This window comes from Biomphalaria glabrata, chromosome 13 (genome assembly GCF_947242115.1).
Source record: "Biomphalaria glabrata chromosome 13, xgBioGlab47.1, whole genome shotgun sequence".
Taxonomy (NCBI): Eukaryota; Metazoa; Mollusca; class Gastropoda; family Planorbidae; genus Biomphalaria; species Biomphalaria glabrata.
In genome coordinates this window covers 24496462-24513387 of record NC_074723.1, presented here as the reverse complement: position 1 = coordinate 24513387, position 16926 = coordinate 24496462, and the positions used below count along the sequence as shown (strand labels likewise).

The 16926-nt window shown below is 32.2% G+C and overlaps 1 protein-coding gene across 7 annotated transcripts in view; it reads right to left on the bottom strand.

Annotated features, from left to right (window-relative positions):
* Positions 1-16926, bottom strand: part of LOC106057429 (DNA damage-binding protein 2-like) — a 19695-nt gene extending 2769 nt beyond the window's left edge. Inside the window, exons 1-11 of one of the 7 annotated variants that reach the window (XM_056008008.1) lie at positions 16307-16371; positions 15400-15421; positions 12585-12834; positions 11928-12091; positions 11428-11640; positions 9590-9744; positions 9263-9362; positions 6340-6514; positions 3716-3858; positions 2949-3110; positions 199-244 (exon numbers count right to left, since the gene is read on the bottom strand). In XM_056008008.1, the coding sequence (XP_055863983.1) occupies positions 199-244; positions 2949-3110; positions 3716-3858; positions 6340-6514; positions 9263-9362; positions 9590-9744; positions 11428-11640; positions 11928-12091; positions 12585-12819 (1393 nt within the window). In that variant the 5' untranslated portion in view covers positions 12820-12834; positions 15400-15421; positions 16307-16371. The other 6 variants (XM_056008009.1, XM_013214605.2, XM_056008011.1 and 3 more) reach the window with 6 other exon arrangements.

The following is a 16926-nucleotide window of genomic DNA, read 5'->3' as shown; positions in this document are numbered from 1 at the left end:
AAAGGATGCTGAAGTATTAGAGACTTCATTCAGCACAAACTGAAGCTTCAACTTAGCTTGGAATATTAAAGTGTAACAGTTGACAAAGAAAAGACCAGTCAAGATTAATTGTTTAGTCTTAGTAAAAAACTAAAGAACCTGACATAGATGACATTGATTACTGTTTCAAGCTTAAGGTAAAAAAATATGAACACTTACCCATTGCACTCAACAGAACATTGCCAGTGTTGTTAAATTTGCACAGCTGTAAAAACAAAAGTAATGCTTTTTAAAGAAAGAGAAAATTAAGAGATATCTGCACACTGGACAAAATACACTTGTGTAGGACAGACTAAAACAGTGTACAGCACCAAGGCAGAGGGATAAGCTTCTGAGACCTTGACCAACTCCAGGAACCTACACATCTACACAGTACAAGATACACTTGTGTATAGGGACACTTCATGCATTGTATATTTCTTTACAAGAATCTTACTAGTGAAAATCAAAGTCAGTTACCACACAAATCAGAAATACTTTTTTTTTCAGTTGCATATTGTCTTTAGCTTTTGCATTTAGTTAAAATGCTTTTTCACAAAGAAGATACCAAACTGTTTAACACTAGTTATACTTTATTAAGAGAATTTCCAACAGATAATATTTTAATGAAGTAAACATTTCCCCTAGTAAAATTCACTACAAAAAAACAAATTGAAGATGCTATTTTTTTATCTATCTACCTTCATATTGAGCAAGTGTTAAATTTAATTCACCATTCAGTTTTTGAGAATTACTGCCAGCAGTTTTATCTATCTTTTGTCTATATTTACAAAGCTTATATCAACTCATTCTGTCTGGTACACATTATTTCTCCTGTTTCCCATTCTTGGAGCAAGTTGAAACTTTGCACAATTTTTCATTGTAGATGACAACGTATAATCAATAAAATAAAATAACCAATTAGTTAATTAATTAGTCATAATTCATTAAATGTGTATTATATTGAAATGTACTATGTTAAGGGGAGATAATCCTTGTGTAGAGAATTAGTTGTTCCCTAAAAGATTTTAAACTATAGACTTTTTAAAGACTTTAAAACCTTAAATTCTTATAAGTACTTGTATCAGTGGCTAATGCATCAGCCTACCACATCATGGAGGCTCAAGACCTTGAGTTCGAAATCAGACTCAAACATCTTTTTTTTTAAATAGCTTTTATAAAAAAAAATGAAAACCCTCTACCAGCCCCCCTCCCCCCCCCACATACACACACACAAACTGTTCCGTAAAAGCAATTGGACTAGCACCCTGAGTATTCTATAAGCATGAAAGTTGCACTAAACAAAAACAATTAATACAAATATTTTCAATCTTACTTATTAATTTTTTACACTAATGACATAAGAAGCATCTATAACTCAGTTAAACACATTAAATTCGCCATAGCTGGTCTTATTTCAGAAAACGATACTCAGTATCGAAGCTCAACTAATGCACTGACAACTTTCTAGAACTAAAAACTAAAGAACTTATAATAGATTTCAGAAAGAATAAATAAATGATAAACGAACTGCAAATAAACACTACATCGATACAAGTGTAGTCATAGAATATCTAGGTGTCATCATTAATAACAAGTTTTCTTGGGAAGACCACCTTAGAACTTTGACAAAGAAAACAGCAAACAGCCCAGCGGCTATTTTTCCTATACAAGCTCAATAGCTTTAAACTAAATAAGAAGATCCTAGAAAATTTTTATGGTGCGCTATGCAAAATCTGATAACATATGGAATAAATTGTTGGCAAGGCTTCAACTTAACTGTTGCGCCACTCAGAAAACACTATAAAAAGGGGAATCAAAATTCACATGCACAACACTACCATATTTAAATGAACTTTTTGAACAAAAATGTCTAAGAAAAATTGGAAAAATCTAGGAAGATAACAGCCACTACGTCAAGTCATCGTGAAGTTTGTCAATCAAGACAAGAACAGAGCGGTACAAAAACTTGTTCGTTCCTTATTGGGTCAGACTATATCAACGCCATTCGCTGATCAGGAAACATGAAAATGACCAAGAAGCCTGTGTGTAGTCACTGAATGAACTCTTTATATTGTGTCTGTTCTATTTATGTGTATGTTTCTGTTGTGTTGTCTTTATATGAGAAAAAGAGTCCTTGTAATCACAACAAATTTCCATAAGGATCAATAATGCAGTTTTAGTCTTGGTCTTTATTTTTTATTGTTTTCCAAAGTCAGGTAAACTTTGCTCTAAGCATCTAGCCACAAGAAAAAATAATTCTCATTTCTAAAAGGGTTAAAATTCAGGAAAATCAATTTCATTGACATGCTCAACCCATTCTGCCAAACGATCTTATAAAGTATTCCAATTAAACACTATCAATGGTAGGTATGAAACAGACAATGGACTGAAACAAAAAAAAAAACTGAAGTAAAGAAAGTCAACAATGTGAAATCATTATATATATATTGTTATGACATGATTAGGAATTAGTTATTTGTTTCGGGAATAAGGGGAAAGTTTTAATTAGCGACAAGCGACGTGACAGATCTTTAAAAAATAAGAACGCTCTAAGCAACGCTAAAAGAAGACGCTTCTTGTAGAGTAGTAGACTTGAGTACAATAGATATACGGATTTACGGACATAGCTGACATCGGACGATTCCTTTCTTGAGTATTAAATATCTTTATAGAACAACATATCAGCGTCGACTACATATTTGATTGTTTCGGCCTTTCGCCGGTGTTATTGAAGTAGTTGAGTTCAGCGTTACTTCCAGTCAGATCGTGCTAGACATATTGCCAAGAATCAACACCGCGCGGAGGCCTTAACAATATATATTACATGGCTAGTTCTGTCTCGGAAGACAATGGATGCGCCCAGGTTTTGATTTCGTCTTGAGACATCATTATAGTGAAGTAAATACTAAAGACTATCAATGACTCACCGATGTGATGTTGTTATAGTGAACATTTTTCAAGGAGTACACCATCGCTCCAGTACAGGGGTTAAAAAAGTCAATAGCTCTTTTATCACCAAGATCTGGATAATTTTTCTCATCAGGGAATCTACCACACATTATAGTATCAGACAATGGATGCCAGTAGGCCTGGAGGATAAAGTTAATACATATATTGGTATTTATGTTTTAAAAGCACTCAATCATAGATACAGAAAGAACAAGGGATTTGTATACGGGTAAATCCTAAAAGTAATCCAAACCATTCAACAGCCCTCATTTTAGCCCTCAGTATTTATATGGTTCATAATTCTGTAATATTATTTATGTTATAAAAAAATCTAAATCTACCACTGTAGGACAATGGTTATGCCTGCACTGGATGTGGCAAAATATGTAGGTTACAGCTGGGGCTGCATAGCCATGGGAAATACTGAATTCCTCATTAATCTTTGGACTCAAAGACAAGCCTTAATATTATTATTATTTTTCCTTTAAAATTAAAACCATTAATAAATATACATTTTTTTTAAGTTAAAATAGCACTTGGTTATAGCCCCTTTCATATTGTATATTAAGAAATTATGAAGAGGTGAAAATGGAAATTCTATTTAATTGCTGCTGCTCACATTGAATGATCAAATTATCACTTTAAACTTGGTGTGTCTATATTCACTTTTCTAGACAAACATCAAAGGGTCAAATTAAAAAAAAAAATCTTGCTAAAAATCCTGATGTGAGGATTCTTAACTTACTTTGATAGGTGTGATGTGCTGAAAGAACCGATGAGGATGTCTTATATCAGTCTCTAGTTGCCAGAATGGAGCTCGGTAGATACGAATATTATCCCCTTGGTCTGTTGTTAACAAACGAGTTCCGTCAGTCAGGCTAAAAAAAGCTGAACAACAGAATATATGGATTAAGAAAACACATCAGAGTGTGGAATGGAATGATGTTGAAAGAACTTTGAAGAATGTTAATACCTAAAGCAACCTTTGGCATGTAACATACTAAATAACCAATTATGTTGTTAATGAAATAAGATGATGATTAAAATAAGATAACATGAATGCCTATGGAATTTGGTAAAGTGAAAGATTTAGCTTCTTTTTTTTTTTTTTTTTTTGAAGAATGTCTTTCAAATCATGTGATAAGTTTAAATGTTATAGTTCTTGGCAGATGATGTTCAATATCTTTCAAATCATTGATCAGTTTAAAGGTAGGTATGGCACTTGGCGAAGCAGGACGTTTTGGCGCCGCCGTTTTGGCGCCGCCGTTTTGGCGCGAAGGTCGTTTTGGCGCCAGCCGTTTTGGCGCCAGCCGTTTTGGCGACGGGACATTTTGGCGCGATATACATTATGTACGTTTATTGTATTATTTCTTTTAAAAGAATTATTCATATCTATGTTTTGCATGAGTGTTTGTGTTAAGACATATTTTTCACGTATTAAATGTAAATGTGTGTTTGTGTTTCACATCATTTTATTTAATAAACATTTTGGCTTGTGTATGTGTGTTTATTAAGAGGCACACTTTTATTTTCAAAAAAGTTTATTAAGATATTACTTTAAAATTTAAAAAAAAAATTAAAAAAATGAAACGATGATAGACTAAAAATTGATGCAATTATTTGTTTACATTAACATTGGTTTATTTAATGACTTTGGTATGTAGACTTTGGGCCGCTCTCGGAATTAAAGATTAAGGATTATAAATTCGCACCTAGGGATGTCAAGTGGAGTGCTAGAAACAGATTATCGTCTTACGCGTGAGAGAGGGGAGGGGTGGAGGAAAGAGTATATACAAGGAGTGAAATGTGAGCAGAAGAGAGGGGGCGGGATAGGTGTCACATGTAATGACCATTCCCAAGGAGATGATCGCCAGACGCATGACGCCAACGACCAGTGCTCGGTGCTGGTCTTGTCTTCATTTGTTTAACTCTACCTGCGTCAATGCGAGATGTGTCACCCAAATCACCCCTACCCAATTTCTCAAAATATATCTTTTCAAAGTATCTTAGTGTCGTGAATTTGTTTCTATCTATTGTCGCCCAGAGTGTTTGTTTATATTGGTGGATTCACGTTAGAGTTTGTACTGACCACATTCCGAGTCTTGATCTTTACTATGTGTGGAGTTATTGTCGTCATTCAGCGTAATAGAGCGTTAGATGTTTTGTTATATTACAGTGTGAGACTTAGCTAATTCGTATATTACACTAATGTCAAATAAAAAACTAAATCTTTTGGAAAGAAATCCAAAAATATCATCCAGTGCGATTAGCAGAACTCACATATAGCATGTCATAACCATTCAGGAATCTGACTTACTATAGGCCTATATTCATGAAATAAGCAAAACCTTTATAATTAAAAAAAAACAACAATTCGCTGAACGGTGTTAGAATTCATACTATACATACAATATTATGGTAGAGTGAAATAAACATTATTATAAAAGTTACGTGCTTATTAAATTATCGTCAAATGATATCTCGCGCCAAAACGTCCCGTCGCCAAAACGGCGGCGCCAAAACGTCACGTACCGGGCACTTGGTGTTCAATATTTGAAATCAATTTTTAAAAAAGGCATGGCATGGCCTGGCTTGAACCAAAACTAAATCAATAACAACTGTCTTGAATTCCCTTTATCTATTATTTTGCATGTAATTAAAAATCAGCTTAGATTACTACACAAGACTTACATATTACAGATAAAGTATTGTCATGCTTTATACTTTTTTTTCACTAAATTGAGTAGACAACTGCTCAAAAAGCTTTCAAATGATTTCTATTACGTTTCCTCCCTACTCCCTAGCTTCTTTATTATTCCACTTTTAAAATAAGCACATTCTAGAGAAGGGTTCAGTTTGAGACTAAATTCACTGCTAATAGTGCTAATTAAAGAGTTGAAAAATGAAAAATGTCCGGAACATTAATATCAGAAATAAAAGAACTGAATGATTATAAACTAGACCAAATTACAAAAAAAAAAAGAATTAAAACATCTGTTACTGACCAACTCTACTGCTATCAAAATGTGTTTTATTTTAGTATATGTAAGTATATAGGTAATTAAAGCTACTAAAAATGATACCAATTTCACAATAGAATGTAAAAAAAAATAAATAAATAAATAAAATGAGTGTTTCTAAAATATTTGAGTTAGGTAATATTCTGCATAGTGTAAAATCAACAGCATGAAGACCAATTCACCTGATAATCATTCAGAACTAGGTGCATTCAGATCTACCAGTACTTGAAAAAGAAATGTAAGATAGTTAAGCAGCCTTTAAATTTACCACTATATTACCAAATACATGATTGTTACACCTTTAAAAGGTTTAATAGCAGCACTCATAGGTGTCAAAATAATAAACTACCTGAATTAATTCCTTTATCATGGTGTAAACAGCTCAAAGGTTTCTTCTCGTTGACCATTCTTAAGTCCCACATTCTCACAGTGTGGTCCAGAGAAGCTGAACACAGTAAATGGGGTTCACAGGGAGAAAACTCCAAATGACTCACTTTTTGACTATGTAGTCTTTTGTCCCAAATCTGAACATATATATATCTAATTTATAATTAAAAATACAATAAAAATGTTAAATTTGTTAGGATAGAAATATTCAATAGTATGAACCTAACATTGCTAACTTATAATTTGTATCCAGGCTGTGATATTAAATATTATGAGTTAGAAGAAAAAATGTTTTTAAAAGATACTCTACACCAAAAAAAGATTTTAAAATACTTTAAAAAAAAAAAAAAAAGAGAATACCTCCTTTATACCATTGATAGAATGATCATTTTGCTCATAATAATTTATGAATGTTAGATTTAAATAGCAAAAGGAACAAAATATTTTCTATTTCTCTAGCCAAATTTAAATTTATTCATTTTTAAATTTTTTAAAATTATAAGTCAGAGTTTTCCCAGCGTGGCCAATGAGCTAGTAATTCTTTTCCCAACAACATACATCAGCTGTCAAATTTCTAGGAAGGTCCCATAAAGGTACAAATTGAATAGAGGTATTGTAAAACTGGTTCCCAGTCACTTCATCCCCTGGTCATTTCATCCTCTAATCCATCAAATAATGATTGTAAAAGTATAAAATTAACAATATATTTATTTTTATTTACATGATGAAAGAATTAACACTAATAAACAAGAATAGAATCAGAAGTTATTAAAAATATAAAAAAATTAAAATCTTTATATATATAGATAATGTAAAAATTGTTTTTGTGTGTTAATTGAAGTCAAAAAGATATTGCTAGTAGGTACAGAAAACGATCCATTGATTATATTGCTGTAAATCATTAGTAATTTCTTGGCCAGTGTTGCAAATTTCTTGAAGTTAGAGTTTATTAGAATAAATAAAATGAAATGACACACTCATATTTGAGAAAGAACGACTACAAATAAAGCGAAAGATGGCCGTCAGGATAAATTATAAGAGGCAAGATCATAGGTATTCTGATCGTTCTCATCTCTCAAAAGATTTCCACTACTTCAACCACACCTTGGACTTTGATGATAAATTATGACCGCAGAGCAGCATGATCATCATTATTCAAATTGTAATTCTAACTCTCAAAAGATTTTCTCTACTTCACCTCACCTAAACCTTTGATCATTACATCACGCAATATGCGCAGGATAATATTAACATCCCTACAACAAACAGATCAATATAACTAAATACAAACTCCACATTGCAATATATCTACTTATTGAAATATATTCTTTCATTTCTCAACAAGTATGAAGAGAGTAGGGGGAACACTATATAATAACATGTCAAATATATCAAAAAGTATTCTAAACAAACATATTTATATATTAGATGAAATGAGGGCTTAAAGGCAAAGTCTTAAAAGCACAATTACACAATGGCTAAGAACAAAATATTTCATTGGAGATGAAATGACTGGGGATGAAGTGACCTAGGATGAATGACCTGGGATGAAATGACCGGTCACAATAAAAATGTAAACTGATTTAAACTAATTGAAATATAAAGCATATTAAACAATTTTTTTAATATGAAATTTGTAATAACATTTACATTATGTTTGTTTTCCATTGAGCCTACATTAAGTAGCAACAAAATCAATGTTATTAAAGCAGTGGTTCTCACCACACTTTTGTATGGCTCCAAGACCTGGGTTCTGCATCAAAGGCATTTAAGGCTCCTCAAATGCTTTCATCAAAGATGCCATCGCACCACAATGGGCATTTGCTGACAAGACTACATTACAGATAACTATGTTCTGTTGGAAGCTGGCGTGGACAGTATAGAAGCACTAATTACCATTCGACAGCTACCCCACATGGGAGATGACTGAATGCCAAAGGCGATACTTTCTGGCAAGCTTAAAGGAGGAACATGTAAGATAGGTGCCTTCCATAATCACTATAAATATCAACTCAGGCGCCTTTTCACCCTCATTGGCATATAGGAGAGTAGCTGGCGGTAGATGGCCTCTGAAAGAGACAGTTGGAGAGCTCTCACAAAGGCTGTGGGGGACATATTTGAGACCAAATGGAAAGCCATTATTGAAGACAGGTTCAAAAAACTGAAAGAAAACTTAAGTAGACCACGGGAGAACAACGGCTTTGTCTGCACAAGATGTGGAAGAATATGCAAGTCATAAGTGGGATTGAGCAGTCATGTCAAACACTGCACTAATTCTTAATCTTCGGAATCGAAGACATTGGCATTAAATTAAATAATTGTTAGTAGTAGAAGCAACATATGCTCAGATATTGATATAAAATTAGTAGGGGCCAGAAATTAAAATGATGACTTCCAAAATGTAAAACAAACAGTAATTTATGTAATTAGAATAAAATCGGAAAATTAACTGGAAAGTCTGTGGGGTTGTAAGTCACAACTGAAGACTTTTGTCACTGTGGTATGTCTAAGGCAATGAATGAATGACTGATTAGATTCTCTCCAAGGATTATTTACTCCCCCTAGAAATTGTCAGGTACTTAATCAAACAGGGTGGACCTATGGACACACTAAATGAGATTAAAAGGTTATTTACTCTGGACTCAGAGCCACTTAAAGTCTGAAAGTAAATCCACTTTTCCACCATGAAAATGTTACAATAAAGATAATTTATTTTTTTAACTGGTGTACAAAAAGAAAGATTTCTTACTAACATTAATTTGTAAATTTAATGTTAACCTATTTGATCATTACTAGACATATAAATTTAATGACAGTGTTAACTATTGTCAAACGTTGTTACTTCAATGATTAATAAAGTAAAAACATAACATTGGCAAACTTACAACATCTCCAGTTCTAGAAAGTAGATGAGTATGACCAGCATTAGACCCAGCTACTACTAGATTGTCTGTCTTGTGTGCATCCAAGGAACAGTACCAACGCCTAAGCAAAATGTTTTTTCATTAGTTAGACATATTTACCTATAAGGTATAAAAATGCTTTTTTAAAATATAAATAACAATATAATTGTTGTTAAAACAAATCAAGTGTCCGAAAAAGAAAGTATACTGTGAAATGAATAGCTTATATTAGAATGACATGATATTTTGACATGGTTATGCTTAGGCTTATGATTACCAAAAATAATTTAAAAAAACAATGCAACCTACTCCCAGGAACAAGTATTTAAAAATACTTTCTGCCCTAGTTCAGTGTCGTTTTCCATATCTCCAAGAGAAACTTTACCATCAAGAGATGCTGTGAAGAATTTGTTGTCATCTGTTGGGTGAAACTTCATAGCAGATATATAACCCCCAGGTCCAATCTATAATAGAAATACATGTTACTACACTCTTAATCTTAAATGTATGGAAAAATAAAACAGAAATAAGGAAAAACAACATGACATAACAGCAGCATGAAGAAATCTAACGTTGACCCAATTTTGGGACAGGAAATATTTTTTTTAAAGTAACTTTATAAATTTGTTTTTTTTATTCCTTTGCTTTGACACTTGAAAAAGTAAATTTTTAGCATGAATACAACAGAGCCCTGAAAACTAGGCCAAATGTGAAATGAAGAGTGCCAGGTTATCAGGGATAGGATTAACATTAAAAAAGAACAAGGTTACAAAAACAGTTTGTGTGGAGACACAAATTCAAAATCGGCCCCGACCCAGGCTGGTATTTTCAGAAAGAATATCAGAATGAAATTCTAACAAAGGCAAATGACAGAAAAAAAATGGAGAAAGAAGGTTGGGAGATCTTGTGTGGTGCCCCAACAGTCAAGCAGACCAAGGGATAGGTAAAAGTGAATGAGAAGTTTGATGTGAACCTGGCCTAACTGATGTCATATGATGATTATCTAATTGTTCTGTAAAGGGTTAATCTCTTATTCAAAGCCTCATGAAAAATAAAATCATTTCGTAAAAAAAAAAGCTCCCCTTCCTTTAGTTGAGTGTCTTGTGTCTGTAATGTCATGCTGCAGTTCACGCGTTAATAATTAATTGTTGTTTTAAATTATGTTTCACTCAAATGCATACTAAATAGATTTTTCTCTTTAAAAATAAAAGTAATAAAAGTAAACATTTTTTTTTAATGGAGTAGTTAGTATGACAGAACTTATACAATTGAAAAAAAAAAATTCTTTGACAAAAAATCTAAAACCGTTTGCATAAATGTCTTAAAAATATGGTAAATAGTTATCTCGCTTACTAAACAGCAACCTCTGTTTGTTACTATTAATAGTGATTAGTTGTAAAAATGGTGTATTTTTATGAAAAAACTGCTTGCAATGTTTAAAAATTAAATTTTTGCTTTCAGAAAAGAAAAAAGTAGCCATTGCATCAGAGCTTTGAATGGTCTAAAAAATCATGATGTCAGATTTTCAATATCTTTTCTAGTTTACGAGAACTAAACGGGACGGATGGATGAATAGACCACACAAAACTAATATTCCCCTATTGGTACTGCTAAAAATCAGAAAATATAGCACTGAACTTGTAAGAACTGTTTGCTTGAGAATACAACAGAAAATAAACAGCTAAAATACACTAAAACAAAAGAAAAGTATGATATGAAGGCAAAAAAACTGTTATATAAACATACAAAAAATGACAACTTATAAAAAAAAAATGTGCACCATGTCCCCCACTATGTGCTTTATTAAGAACTTTTTTTTTACCATGGTATGCTGGAGTTTTGAGGGTTTTTTTGTTGTTTTTTTTTTGCTTTGCCAGGGTGTGGCCAACATATTGAATAGAATGCTGAATATTTGGGACTATACTTTAGTAAGAAAAAAATTTAAGGTCCTACAGATATTATTATACACACATGATCGAGTTATTTTATTATTAATGAAAGGTTAATGCAGAGTCAGTAAACCAAAATTACTGAACTTTAGTCAATTGTATGTGTGGATGATATAGACTAATGTCCACCAAGATGTTTTTTTTAATACAAAATACATTACTAATTATGAACAATTAATATGAAAGTAGCCAACTTACACCTGTAAATGATTTTATTCTTTTAATTTTCATTGACTGTGAGTCTTTATATTTAAGTCTGTAATAGCCCAAGTCCCCATGCTTAGAGCCAACACAGAAATGATTATCCATTTTTGGATGCCATTCTATTGCAGTTATTCTGCTGTGGTATGGCTGCTGTGCACTGAAAACATCATAATCTTCAATGGCAGAAAGAGTTTTTCTATCTATAGCCTGAAAAATGTATGCAAAATTTAACAAATTTATTTAAAGAATTATGAAAGTAAAAAGTAAGCAAAATAAAAAAATTTAAGGGGGTAAGGCTAAAAATTTTTTACAAATATTTCTTGAAGCTTAAATTAGAAAAGCACAAGTCATTCCTATCTATTTCTCTTATAATGATGACTGAAGAGTACCAGAAGAGTCTTCTTTTGCTCTCCAAAGATGTTGAGTAAGATAATGATAAGATTATTAATACTAAGACCAGAGATTTAAAATGCCATAAGCTACAAATGACTAACCATTTTGTTTCCATAAGTTGGCCTGCCCAAAGAGTTGTTGGTAATATAATGGAATATATTTTTACTGCAGTCATGATGTAATGGCCACAAATGAGGTGTACAATTTACAATCTCACTTCTGTGGTTTTCAAAGTCTAAAACAGGCCAACTTCTAGTGCAAGAACCTGGAGAAATATAATAAGTCAATATATCGCAGGAAGCCCTACCCTGTGAATAGCAGAAGATGCATTTTTAATTAATAGAATGTAAAATAAAAGTTAATTTGGTAGAAGTAGGTAGTATCAATAGGGAAAAAGATTTTACTTTAAAGAAACAAAAAAAAACATATTTCTGATTGTTCAAATATTCACCAAGATAAAATTAAAAGTTAAATACAAGTTAATTTTTTAAAATGTTTTTGATATATGCCTTGATATATGCCTTTAGAATTTCAAAATCTAACAATGTAATGCAGCAGAAGAGAAAATGAACATTTTTTTAGCATCCATTCAAGTTTCCTATTTGTATGACCTAACATAAATGAAACTTAAGCCGAAATCGTTATAAAAGTCAAGTCTTTTAAAGAATTTTAAACAAAGGCATCAATTATTCAAAATTATGTATAAATATTAAACAAACTATTTCACAATCATAATTTTGTGATCAAAGGTTGCTCACCTATCATTTTGTGATGTGTTGATGTGCTCTCAAATTCTGTTTCTCCATTAGTTTTCTCAGCGTGATTCAAATTTGATACTGTAATGTTTGCTATAGGCTTCTTCTGGCTTTTTTTAACTTTCTTTGTAGAATCTGATTTAGCTTCAATTGGCGCAGTTATATTTCTTTTACGCAAAGATCTCTTTGGACCATCATTATGTTCATTTGGCTTTGGTGTTTTTTTTCTGCCTTTCATTTTTTAATCAAAATACTGATGAACAGACAAAATACTAAACTTAAATCTAGCAGCATTTGGTTTAAAACGGATTGATACATTGACATAGATCTAAACTACCTCTGACATATTTTTTTTTTAAAGAGTTAGTTATTTACTATCAGTATCAACATTTTCTCATTTAAATCAACTGTACGTAAAGTAATAAACCAAGCATGTAAACATTTGCTAGTTGATTTACTAAACTACAATGATAGTTTAATAAATTGAATGCTAAAGAAATTAGAGTGGCAATTGAAGATGTGACGAACTGTGTACATCATGTACATCAGATCGAACTGAGGCGCAGGTTTAAAATTTGTTGGGATTGGATGTTTAAAATTGTCTGTGGGCTAAGCATCTTGCTGCAAGGGAGAAAAACTTGATCTAGAATGGAATCTATTTGATTTGTCTAGTCTAGATATTGAGTTTGTTCTAGAGTGGCTAGAGTCTAGAAGCCAGATTCTAGATAGAAAAATAAAATCTAGAGCAATATGTTTCCCACAACACTAGTGACCATAGGGTTCCACTGAACAGAGGCCTGAATTTTAATAGGTGTTGCATGAACTAGAAAGTCTAGATCTACACTCATTGCTGGAAAAATCAACTAGTCTAGATCTAGTAGACCAAAGTGTTCAGCAAAATACTCAGAAAGTGTGAAGTGTTCCATTAAAAAAGATTTAAGGGAAAAGTTTTTTAAAAAAATCACATCTGATCTGTCATCTAGGGTATACTACTGTTACGTGTGACTGTGGGATGGTGCGAATATGTGTTTGAAAGAGAGAGAACCAAAATGGAGGAAGATAAACAGAATAGTGTCAACTATTAAATTGAGATTAAATTATTTATATAATTAAGATTTTGATGTTTGGTGTTGATGTCTTACTAAAAAGAGTCTCATCATGTAACAAGACATAACAACTACAAATACTAGTAACCTGTACGCTACTAGGACTATAGCCTCTACTCTCTAGACTAGACACTTCACCAGTAGTACTAGATCTAGTGACTAGTCTAGTCATCTCTAGTCAGTAGTCTCTAGACTCTAGTTTGACTCTAGATCTAGACTATAAATAGTATAGAAATAACTAGACTAGATCTATAAAAGATACTGTTGTAACCCTATTGGCGAAGCGATAGGGTTAACTGTGTACAATCCGCTGACATATGAATGTTGTGTGAATGTTGTTTGTATTTTCATCTATATTGTTATTGTACAGTAGTTACGCCAAGGTTTTCATTTGTAGTTAAACTCAATTTCCATTTGATTGGATCAATAAAAATTATCTTATCTTATCTTATCATATGTGACACAGGCCAATATTACAGTTTAGCGTGCTATATCGATGGACAAGGGACAGTACTGATATAAACTTTGCTTGTGAATATGACCTGTGTCAGGCTGTGTTACGGTCATGTGATCAGAAGCCTTTGTGGAAAAGAGACAGTGTGTAAGGTAGTTCAAGTTCAAGACAAGACAGCGAGGAGACCGGGACTGTTAGTCAGCCATTAAGTTTAAGTCGGTCCTGGTGCAGTCCTCGAGTGAAACATATGAGTCCAGGAAGAGAAAGTAGAGTTTAGTAGGGTGATATATAGTGTAACATTTGTAGTAGTTTATTGTGTCATGTTGGCTGTTTTATTTACTCATTAAAGTACCAGATTATTTGGAACTCTTGTTGTCAAGTTTTTGTGTTGATGTGTTGTGCAGTTGTTACAGAAAGAGAGAGAATTAAGCGTAACAATACTATTCTTCTATGATTCAGACATGATTCTAGCAAAATTGAGTGATTATCATAAATATCATCATTGACATTATCATGATTAATTGACATTATAAATAGATTTATATAATAATCTATATAGATCTAGAGATCTGGATTTGGATCTAAAATCTACTAGTCTAGTCTAGATTCTAGATCTAGAATCTATCTAGTCTAGGTTAGAGTCTATAGACTCACACTCATTATAGAGCCTAGATGGCTAGAGACAGTGACTACACTAGTCACTTGAGTCACTAGGTGACTAGAGACACAAGAATAAGAGTATTATACTCAGTGAGTATACACTAATACAGTATACTGAGTATAGCATCTCTATGATTCATATATATATGCCCTATATAGATAGCCCTATACTGCCTATAGTACTATACACTATAGTTATAGTAGGCTATAGTATCTAGCCAGTATCTTAATCTTAGGCTATCATAGGGCATGATAGTGATAGGGATAGAGCTTCGATCTAGTCTAGAATAAATTTCACTTCAATAATTATAGATCTAGAATCTAGATCTATAAGTTCAATGAATTATTAGCTAGTCACTATATTAATCTATATTTCACTAGATTGTGACTAGATCGAATCTAGATCATATTCATGTCATATGAGAGATCTACTTCAATATATCTAAAATATAAAATAAATCTAGACTAGAGTTAGAGTCACTAGAGACTAGAGACGTAGAGACTATAGTTATCTATAGACTATAGTCTTAAGTCTAGTTACTATAGTACTATTACTATTAACTATTACTATGACTAAGACTATACTGACTATACTCACTGTCTTAGTGTCTATATTGACTCTATATAGATTATAGATAATATATATTATATAGTAGACTAGTATAGTTATAGTCTAATATATAGATCTCTTCTACGTCTACACTACATTCCCCCTACATGCTCACTTAGAACTCATTTTATAGTTATAGTGACACTATACCTATTATACTCTAATACGTAATAGTCTAGTCAGTATACTCAGTCTCAGTATAGGCATAGCCATAAGGCACTACTAGGACTAGGTCTACTGCTCTTACTGTTAGTTACTATACTATACTATAGACACTATATACTACTATATAGTACTATTACTATTAACTTTAACAATTTAATCTATTACTAGAGTCTAGATCTATGACTAAGACTTAGCTGACTATACTCACTGTCTTAGTGTCTATAATATATATATATATATATATATATATATATATATATATATATAGATCTATCATCTAGTTACAATCTAGTAGAGACTTAACTAGTATAGAGTATAGAGACGAAATAGAGTTATAGTCTACTCTAATATCTAGATCTCTACACTACACATGCTCACTTAAAACTCATTATAGTTAATAGTTATAGTGACACTATATCTAAATATTATACTCTAATAGTCTAGTATACTCAGTATAGGCATAAAAGCCATAGCCGCCATAGGCACTAGGCCTAGGACTAGGTCTACTCTACTGCTCTTATTCTTAGTCTTACTCACACAAACTTACTGTTACTCGTTAGTCTTAACTTTAAGTTTAACGTTAGAGTAGCAGTAGACTAACTCGAATCTAGACTAGACTTTAGTGTCTCTAGACTCTACCAAAAACTATAAGATCTAGAGACCAATGACAAAAGTCATTAGAATTAGATAATTAGATTTAAATTGACTAGATTATAAAGCTACTGCCTACAGTAATTAAATGCACAACACTAGACCAAGACAACTGTCACTGTTGTTTTGTTAAGCGCGAATAATTATTTGTTTCGTAACTCGTTTTTTTTTTTTTTACAAACAAAATATAAAAAAATCCTTTAAAAAAAAATCTTATCTAAGGGAAAGAGCTTTGTACTAACAACTATATCTTTGTATAATGCACAAGTTATTTCCCTTATTCGATATTTTAAAAATTATCAATAATTTTTCAATTGATTCTGTTTAGCTAGATACAGTAACTTGATCCGTCCGAGAATAGGCCTAGATCTAGCCTATGTGTGGGAGAAATAGCGTTTTCAATTATAATATAGGGGACAAAACCTACACATCTTGCCGTATCTCTATCTGTGAATATTTAGATCTATTTAGATCTATTGTTGGTATCAATTTATCAAACAAAATATTAGCAGACTCGCTTGGAACCTTGAGTCAAATAACCTACTCACTGAAGTCCAGGCTGGCTTTAGAAAACGAAGATCAACAGAAGATCAAATCGCCTTCATCACACAAGAAATAGAAGACGGCTTTCAAGACAAGAAACCAGCAGTAACCAACAACGATTGTGTGGGTCGACTTGGAAAAAGCATTTGACAAAGT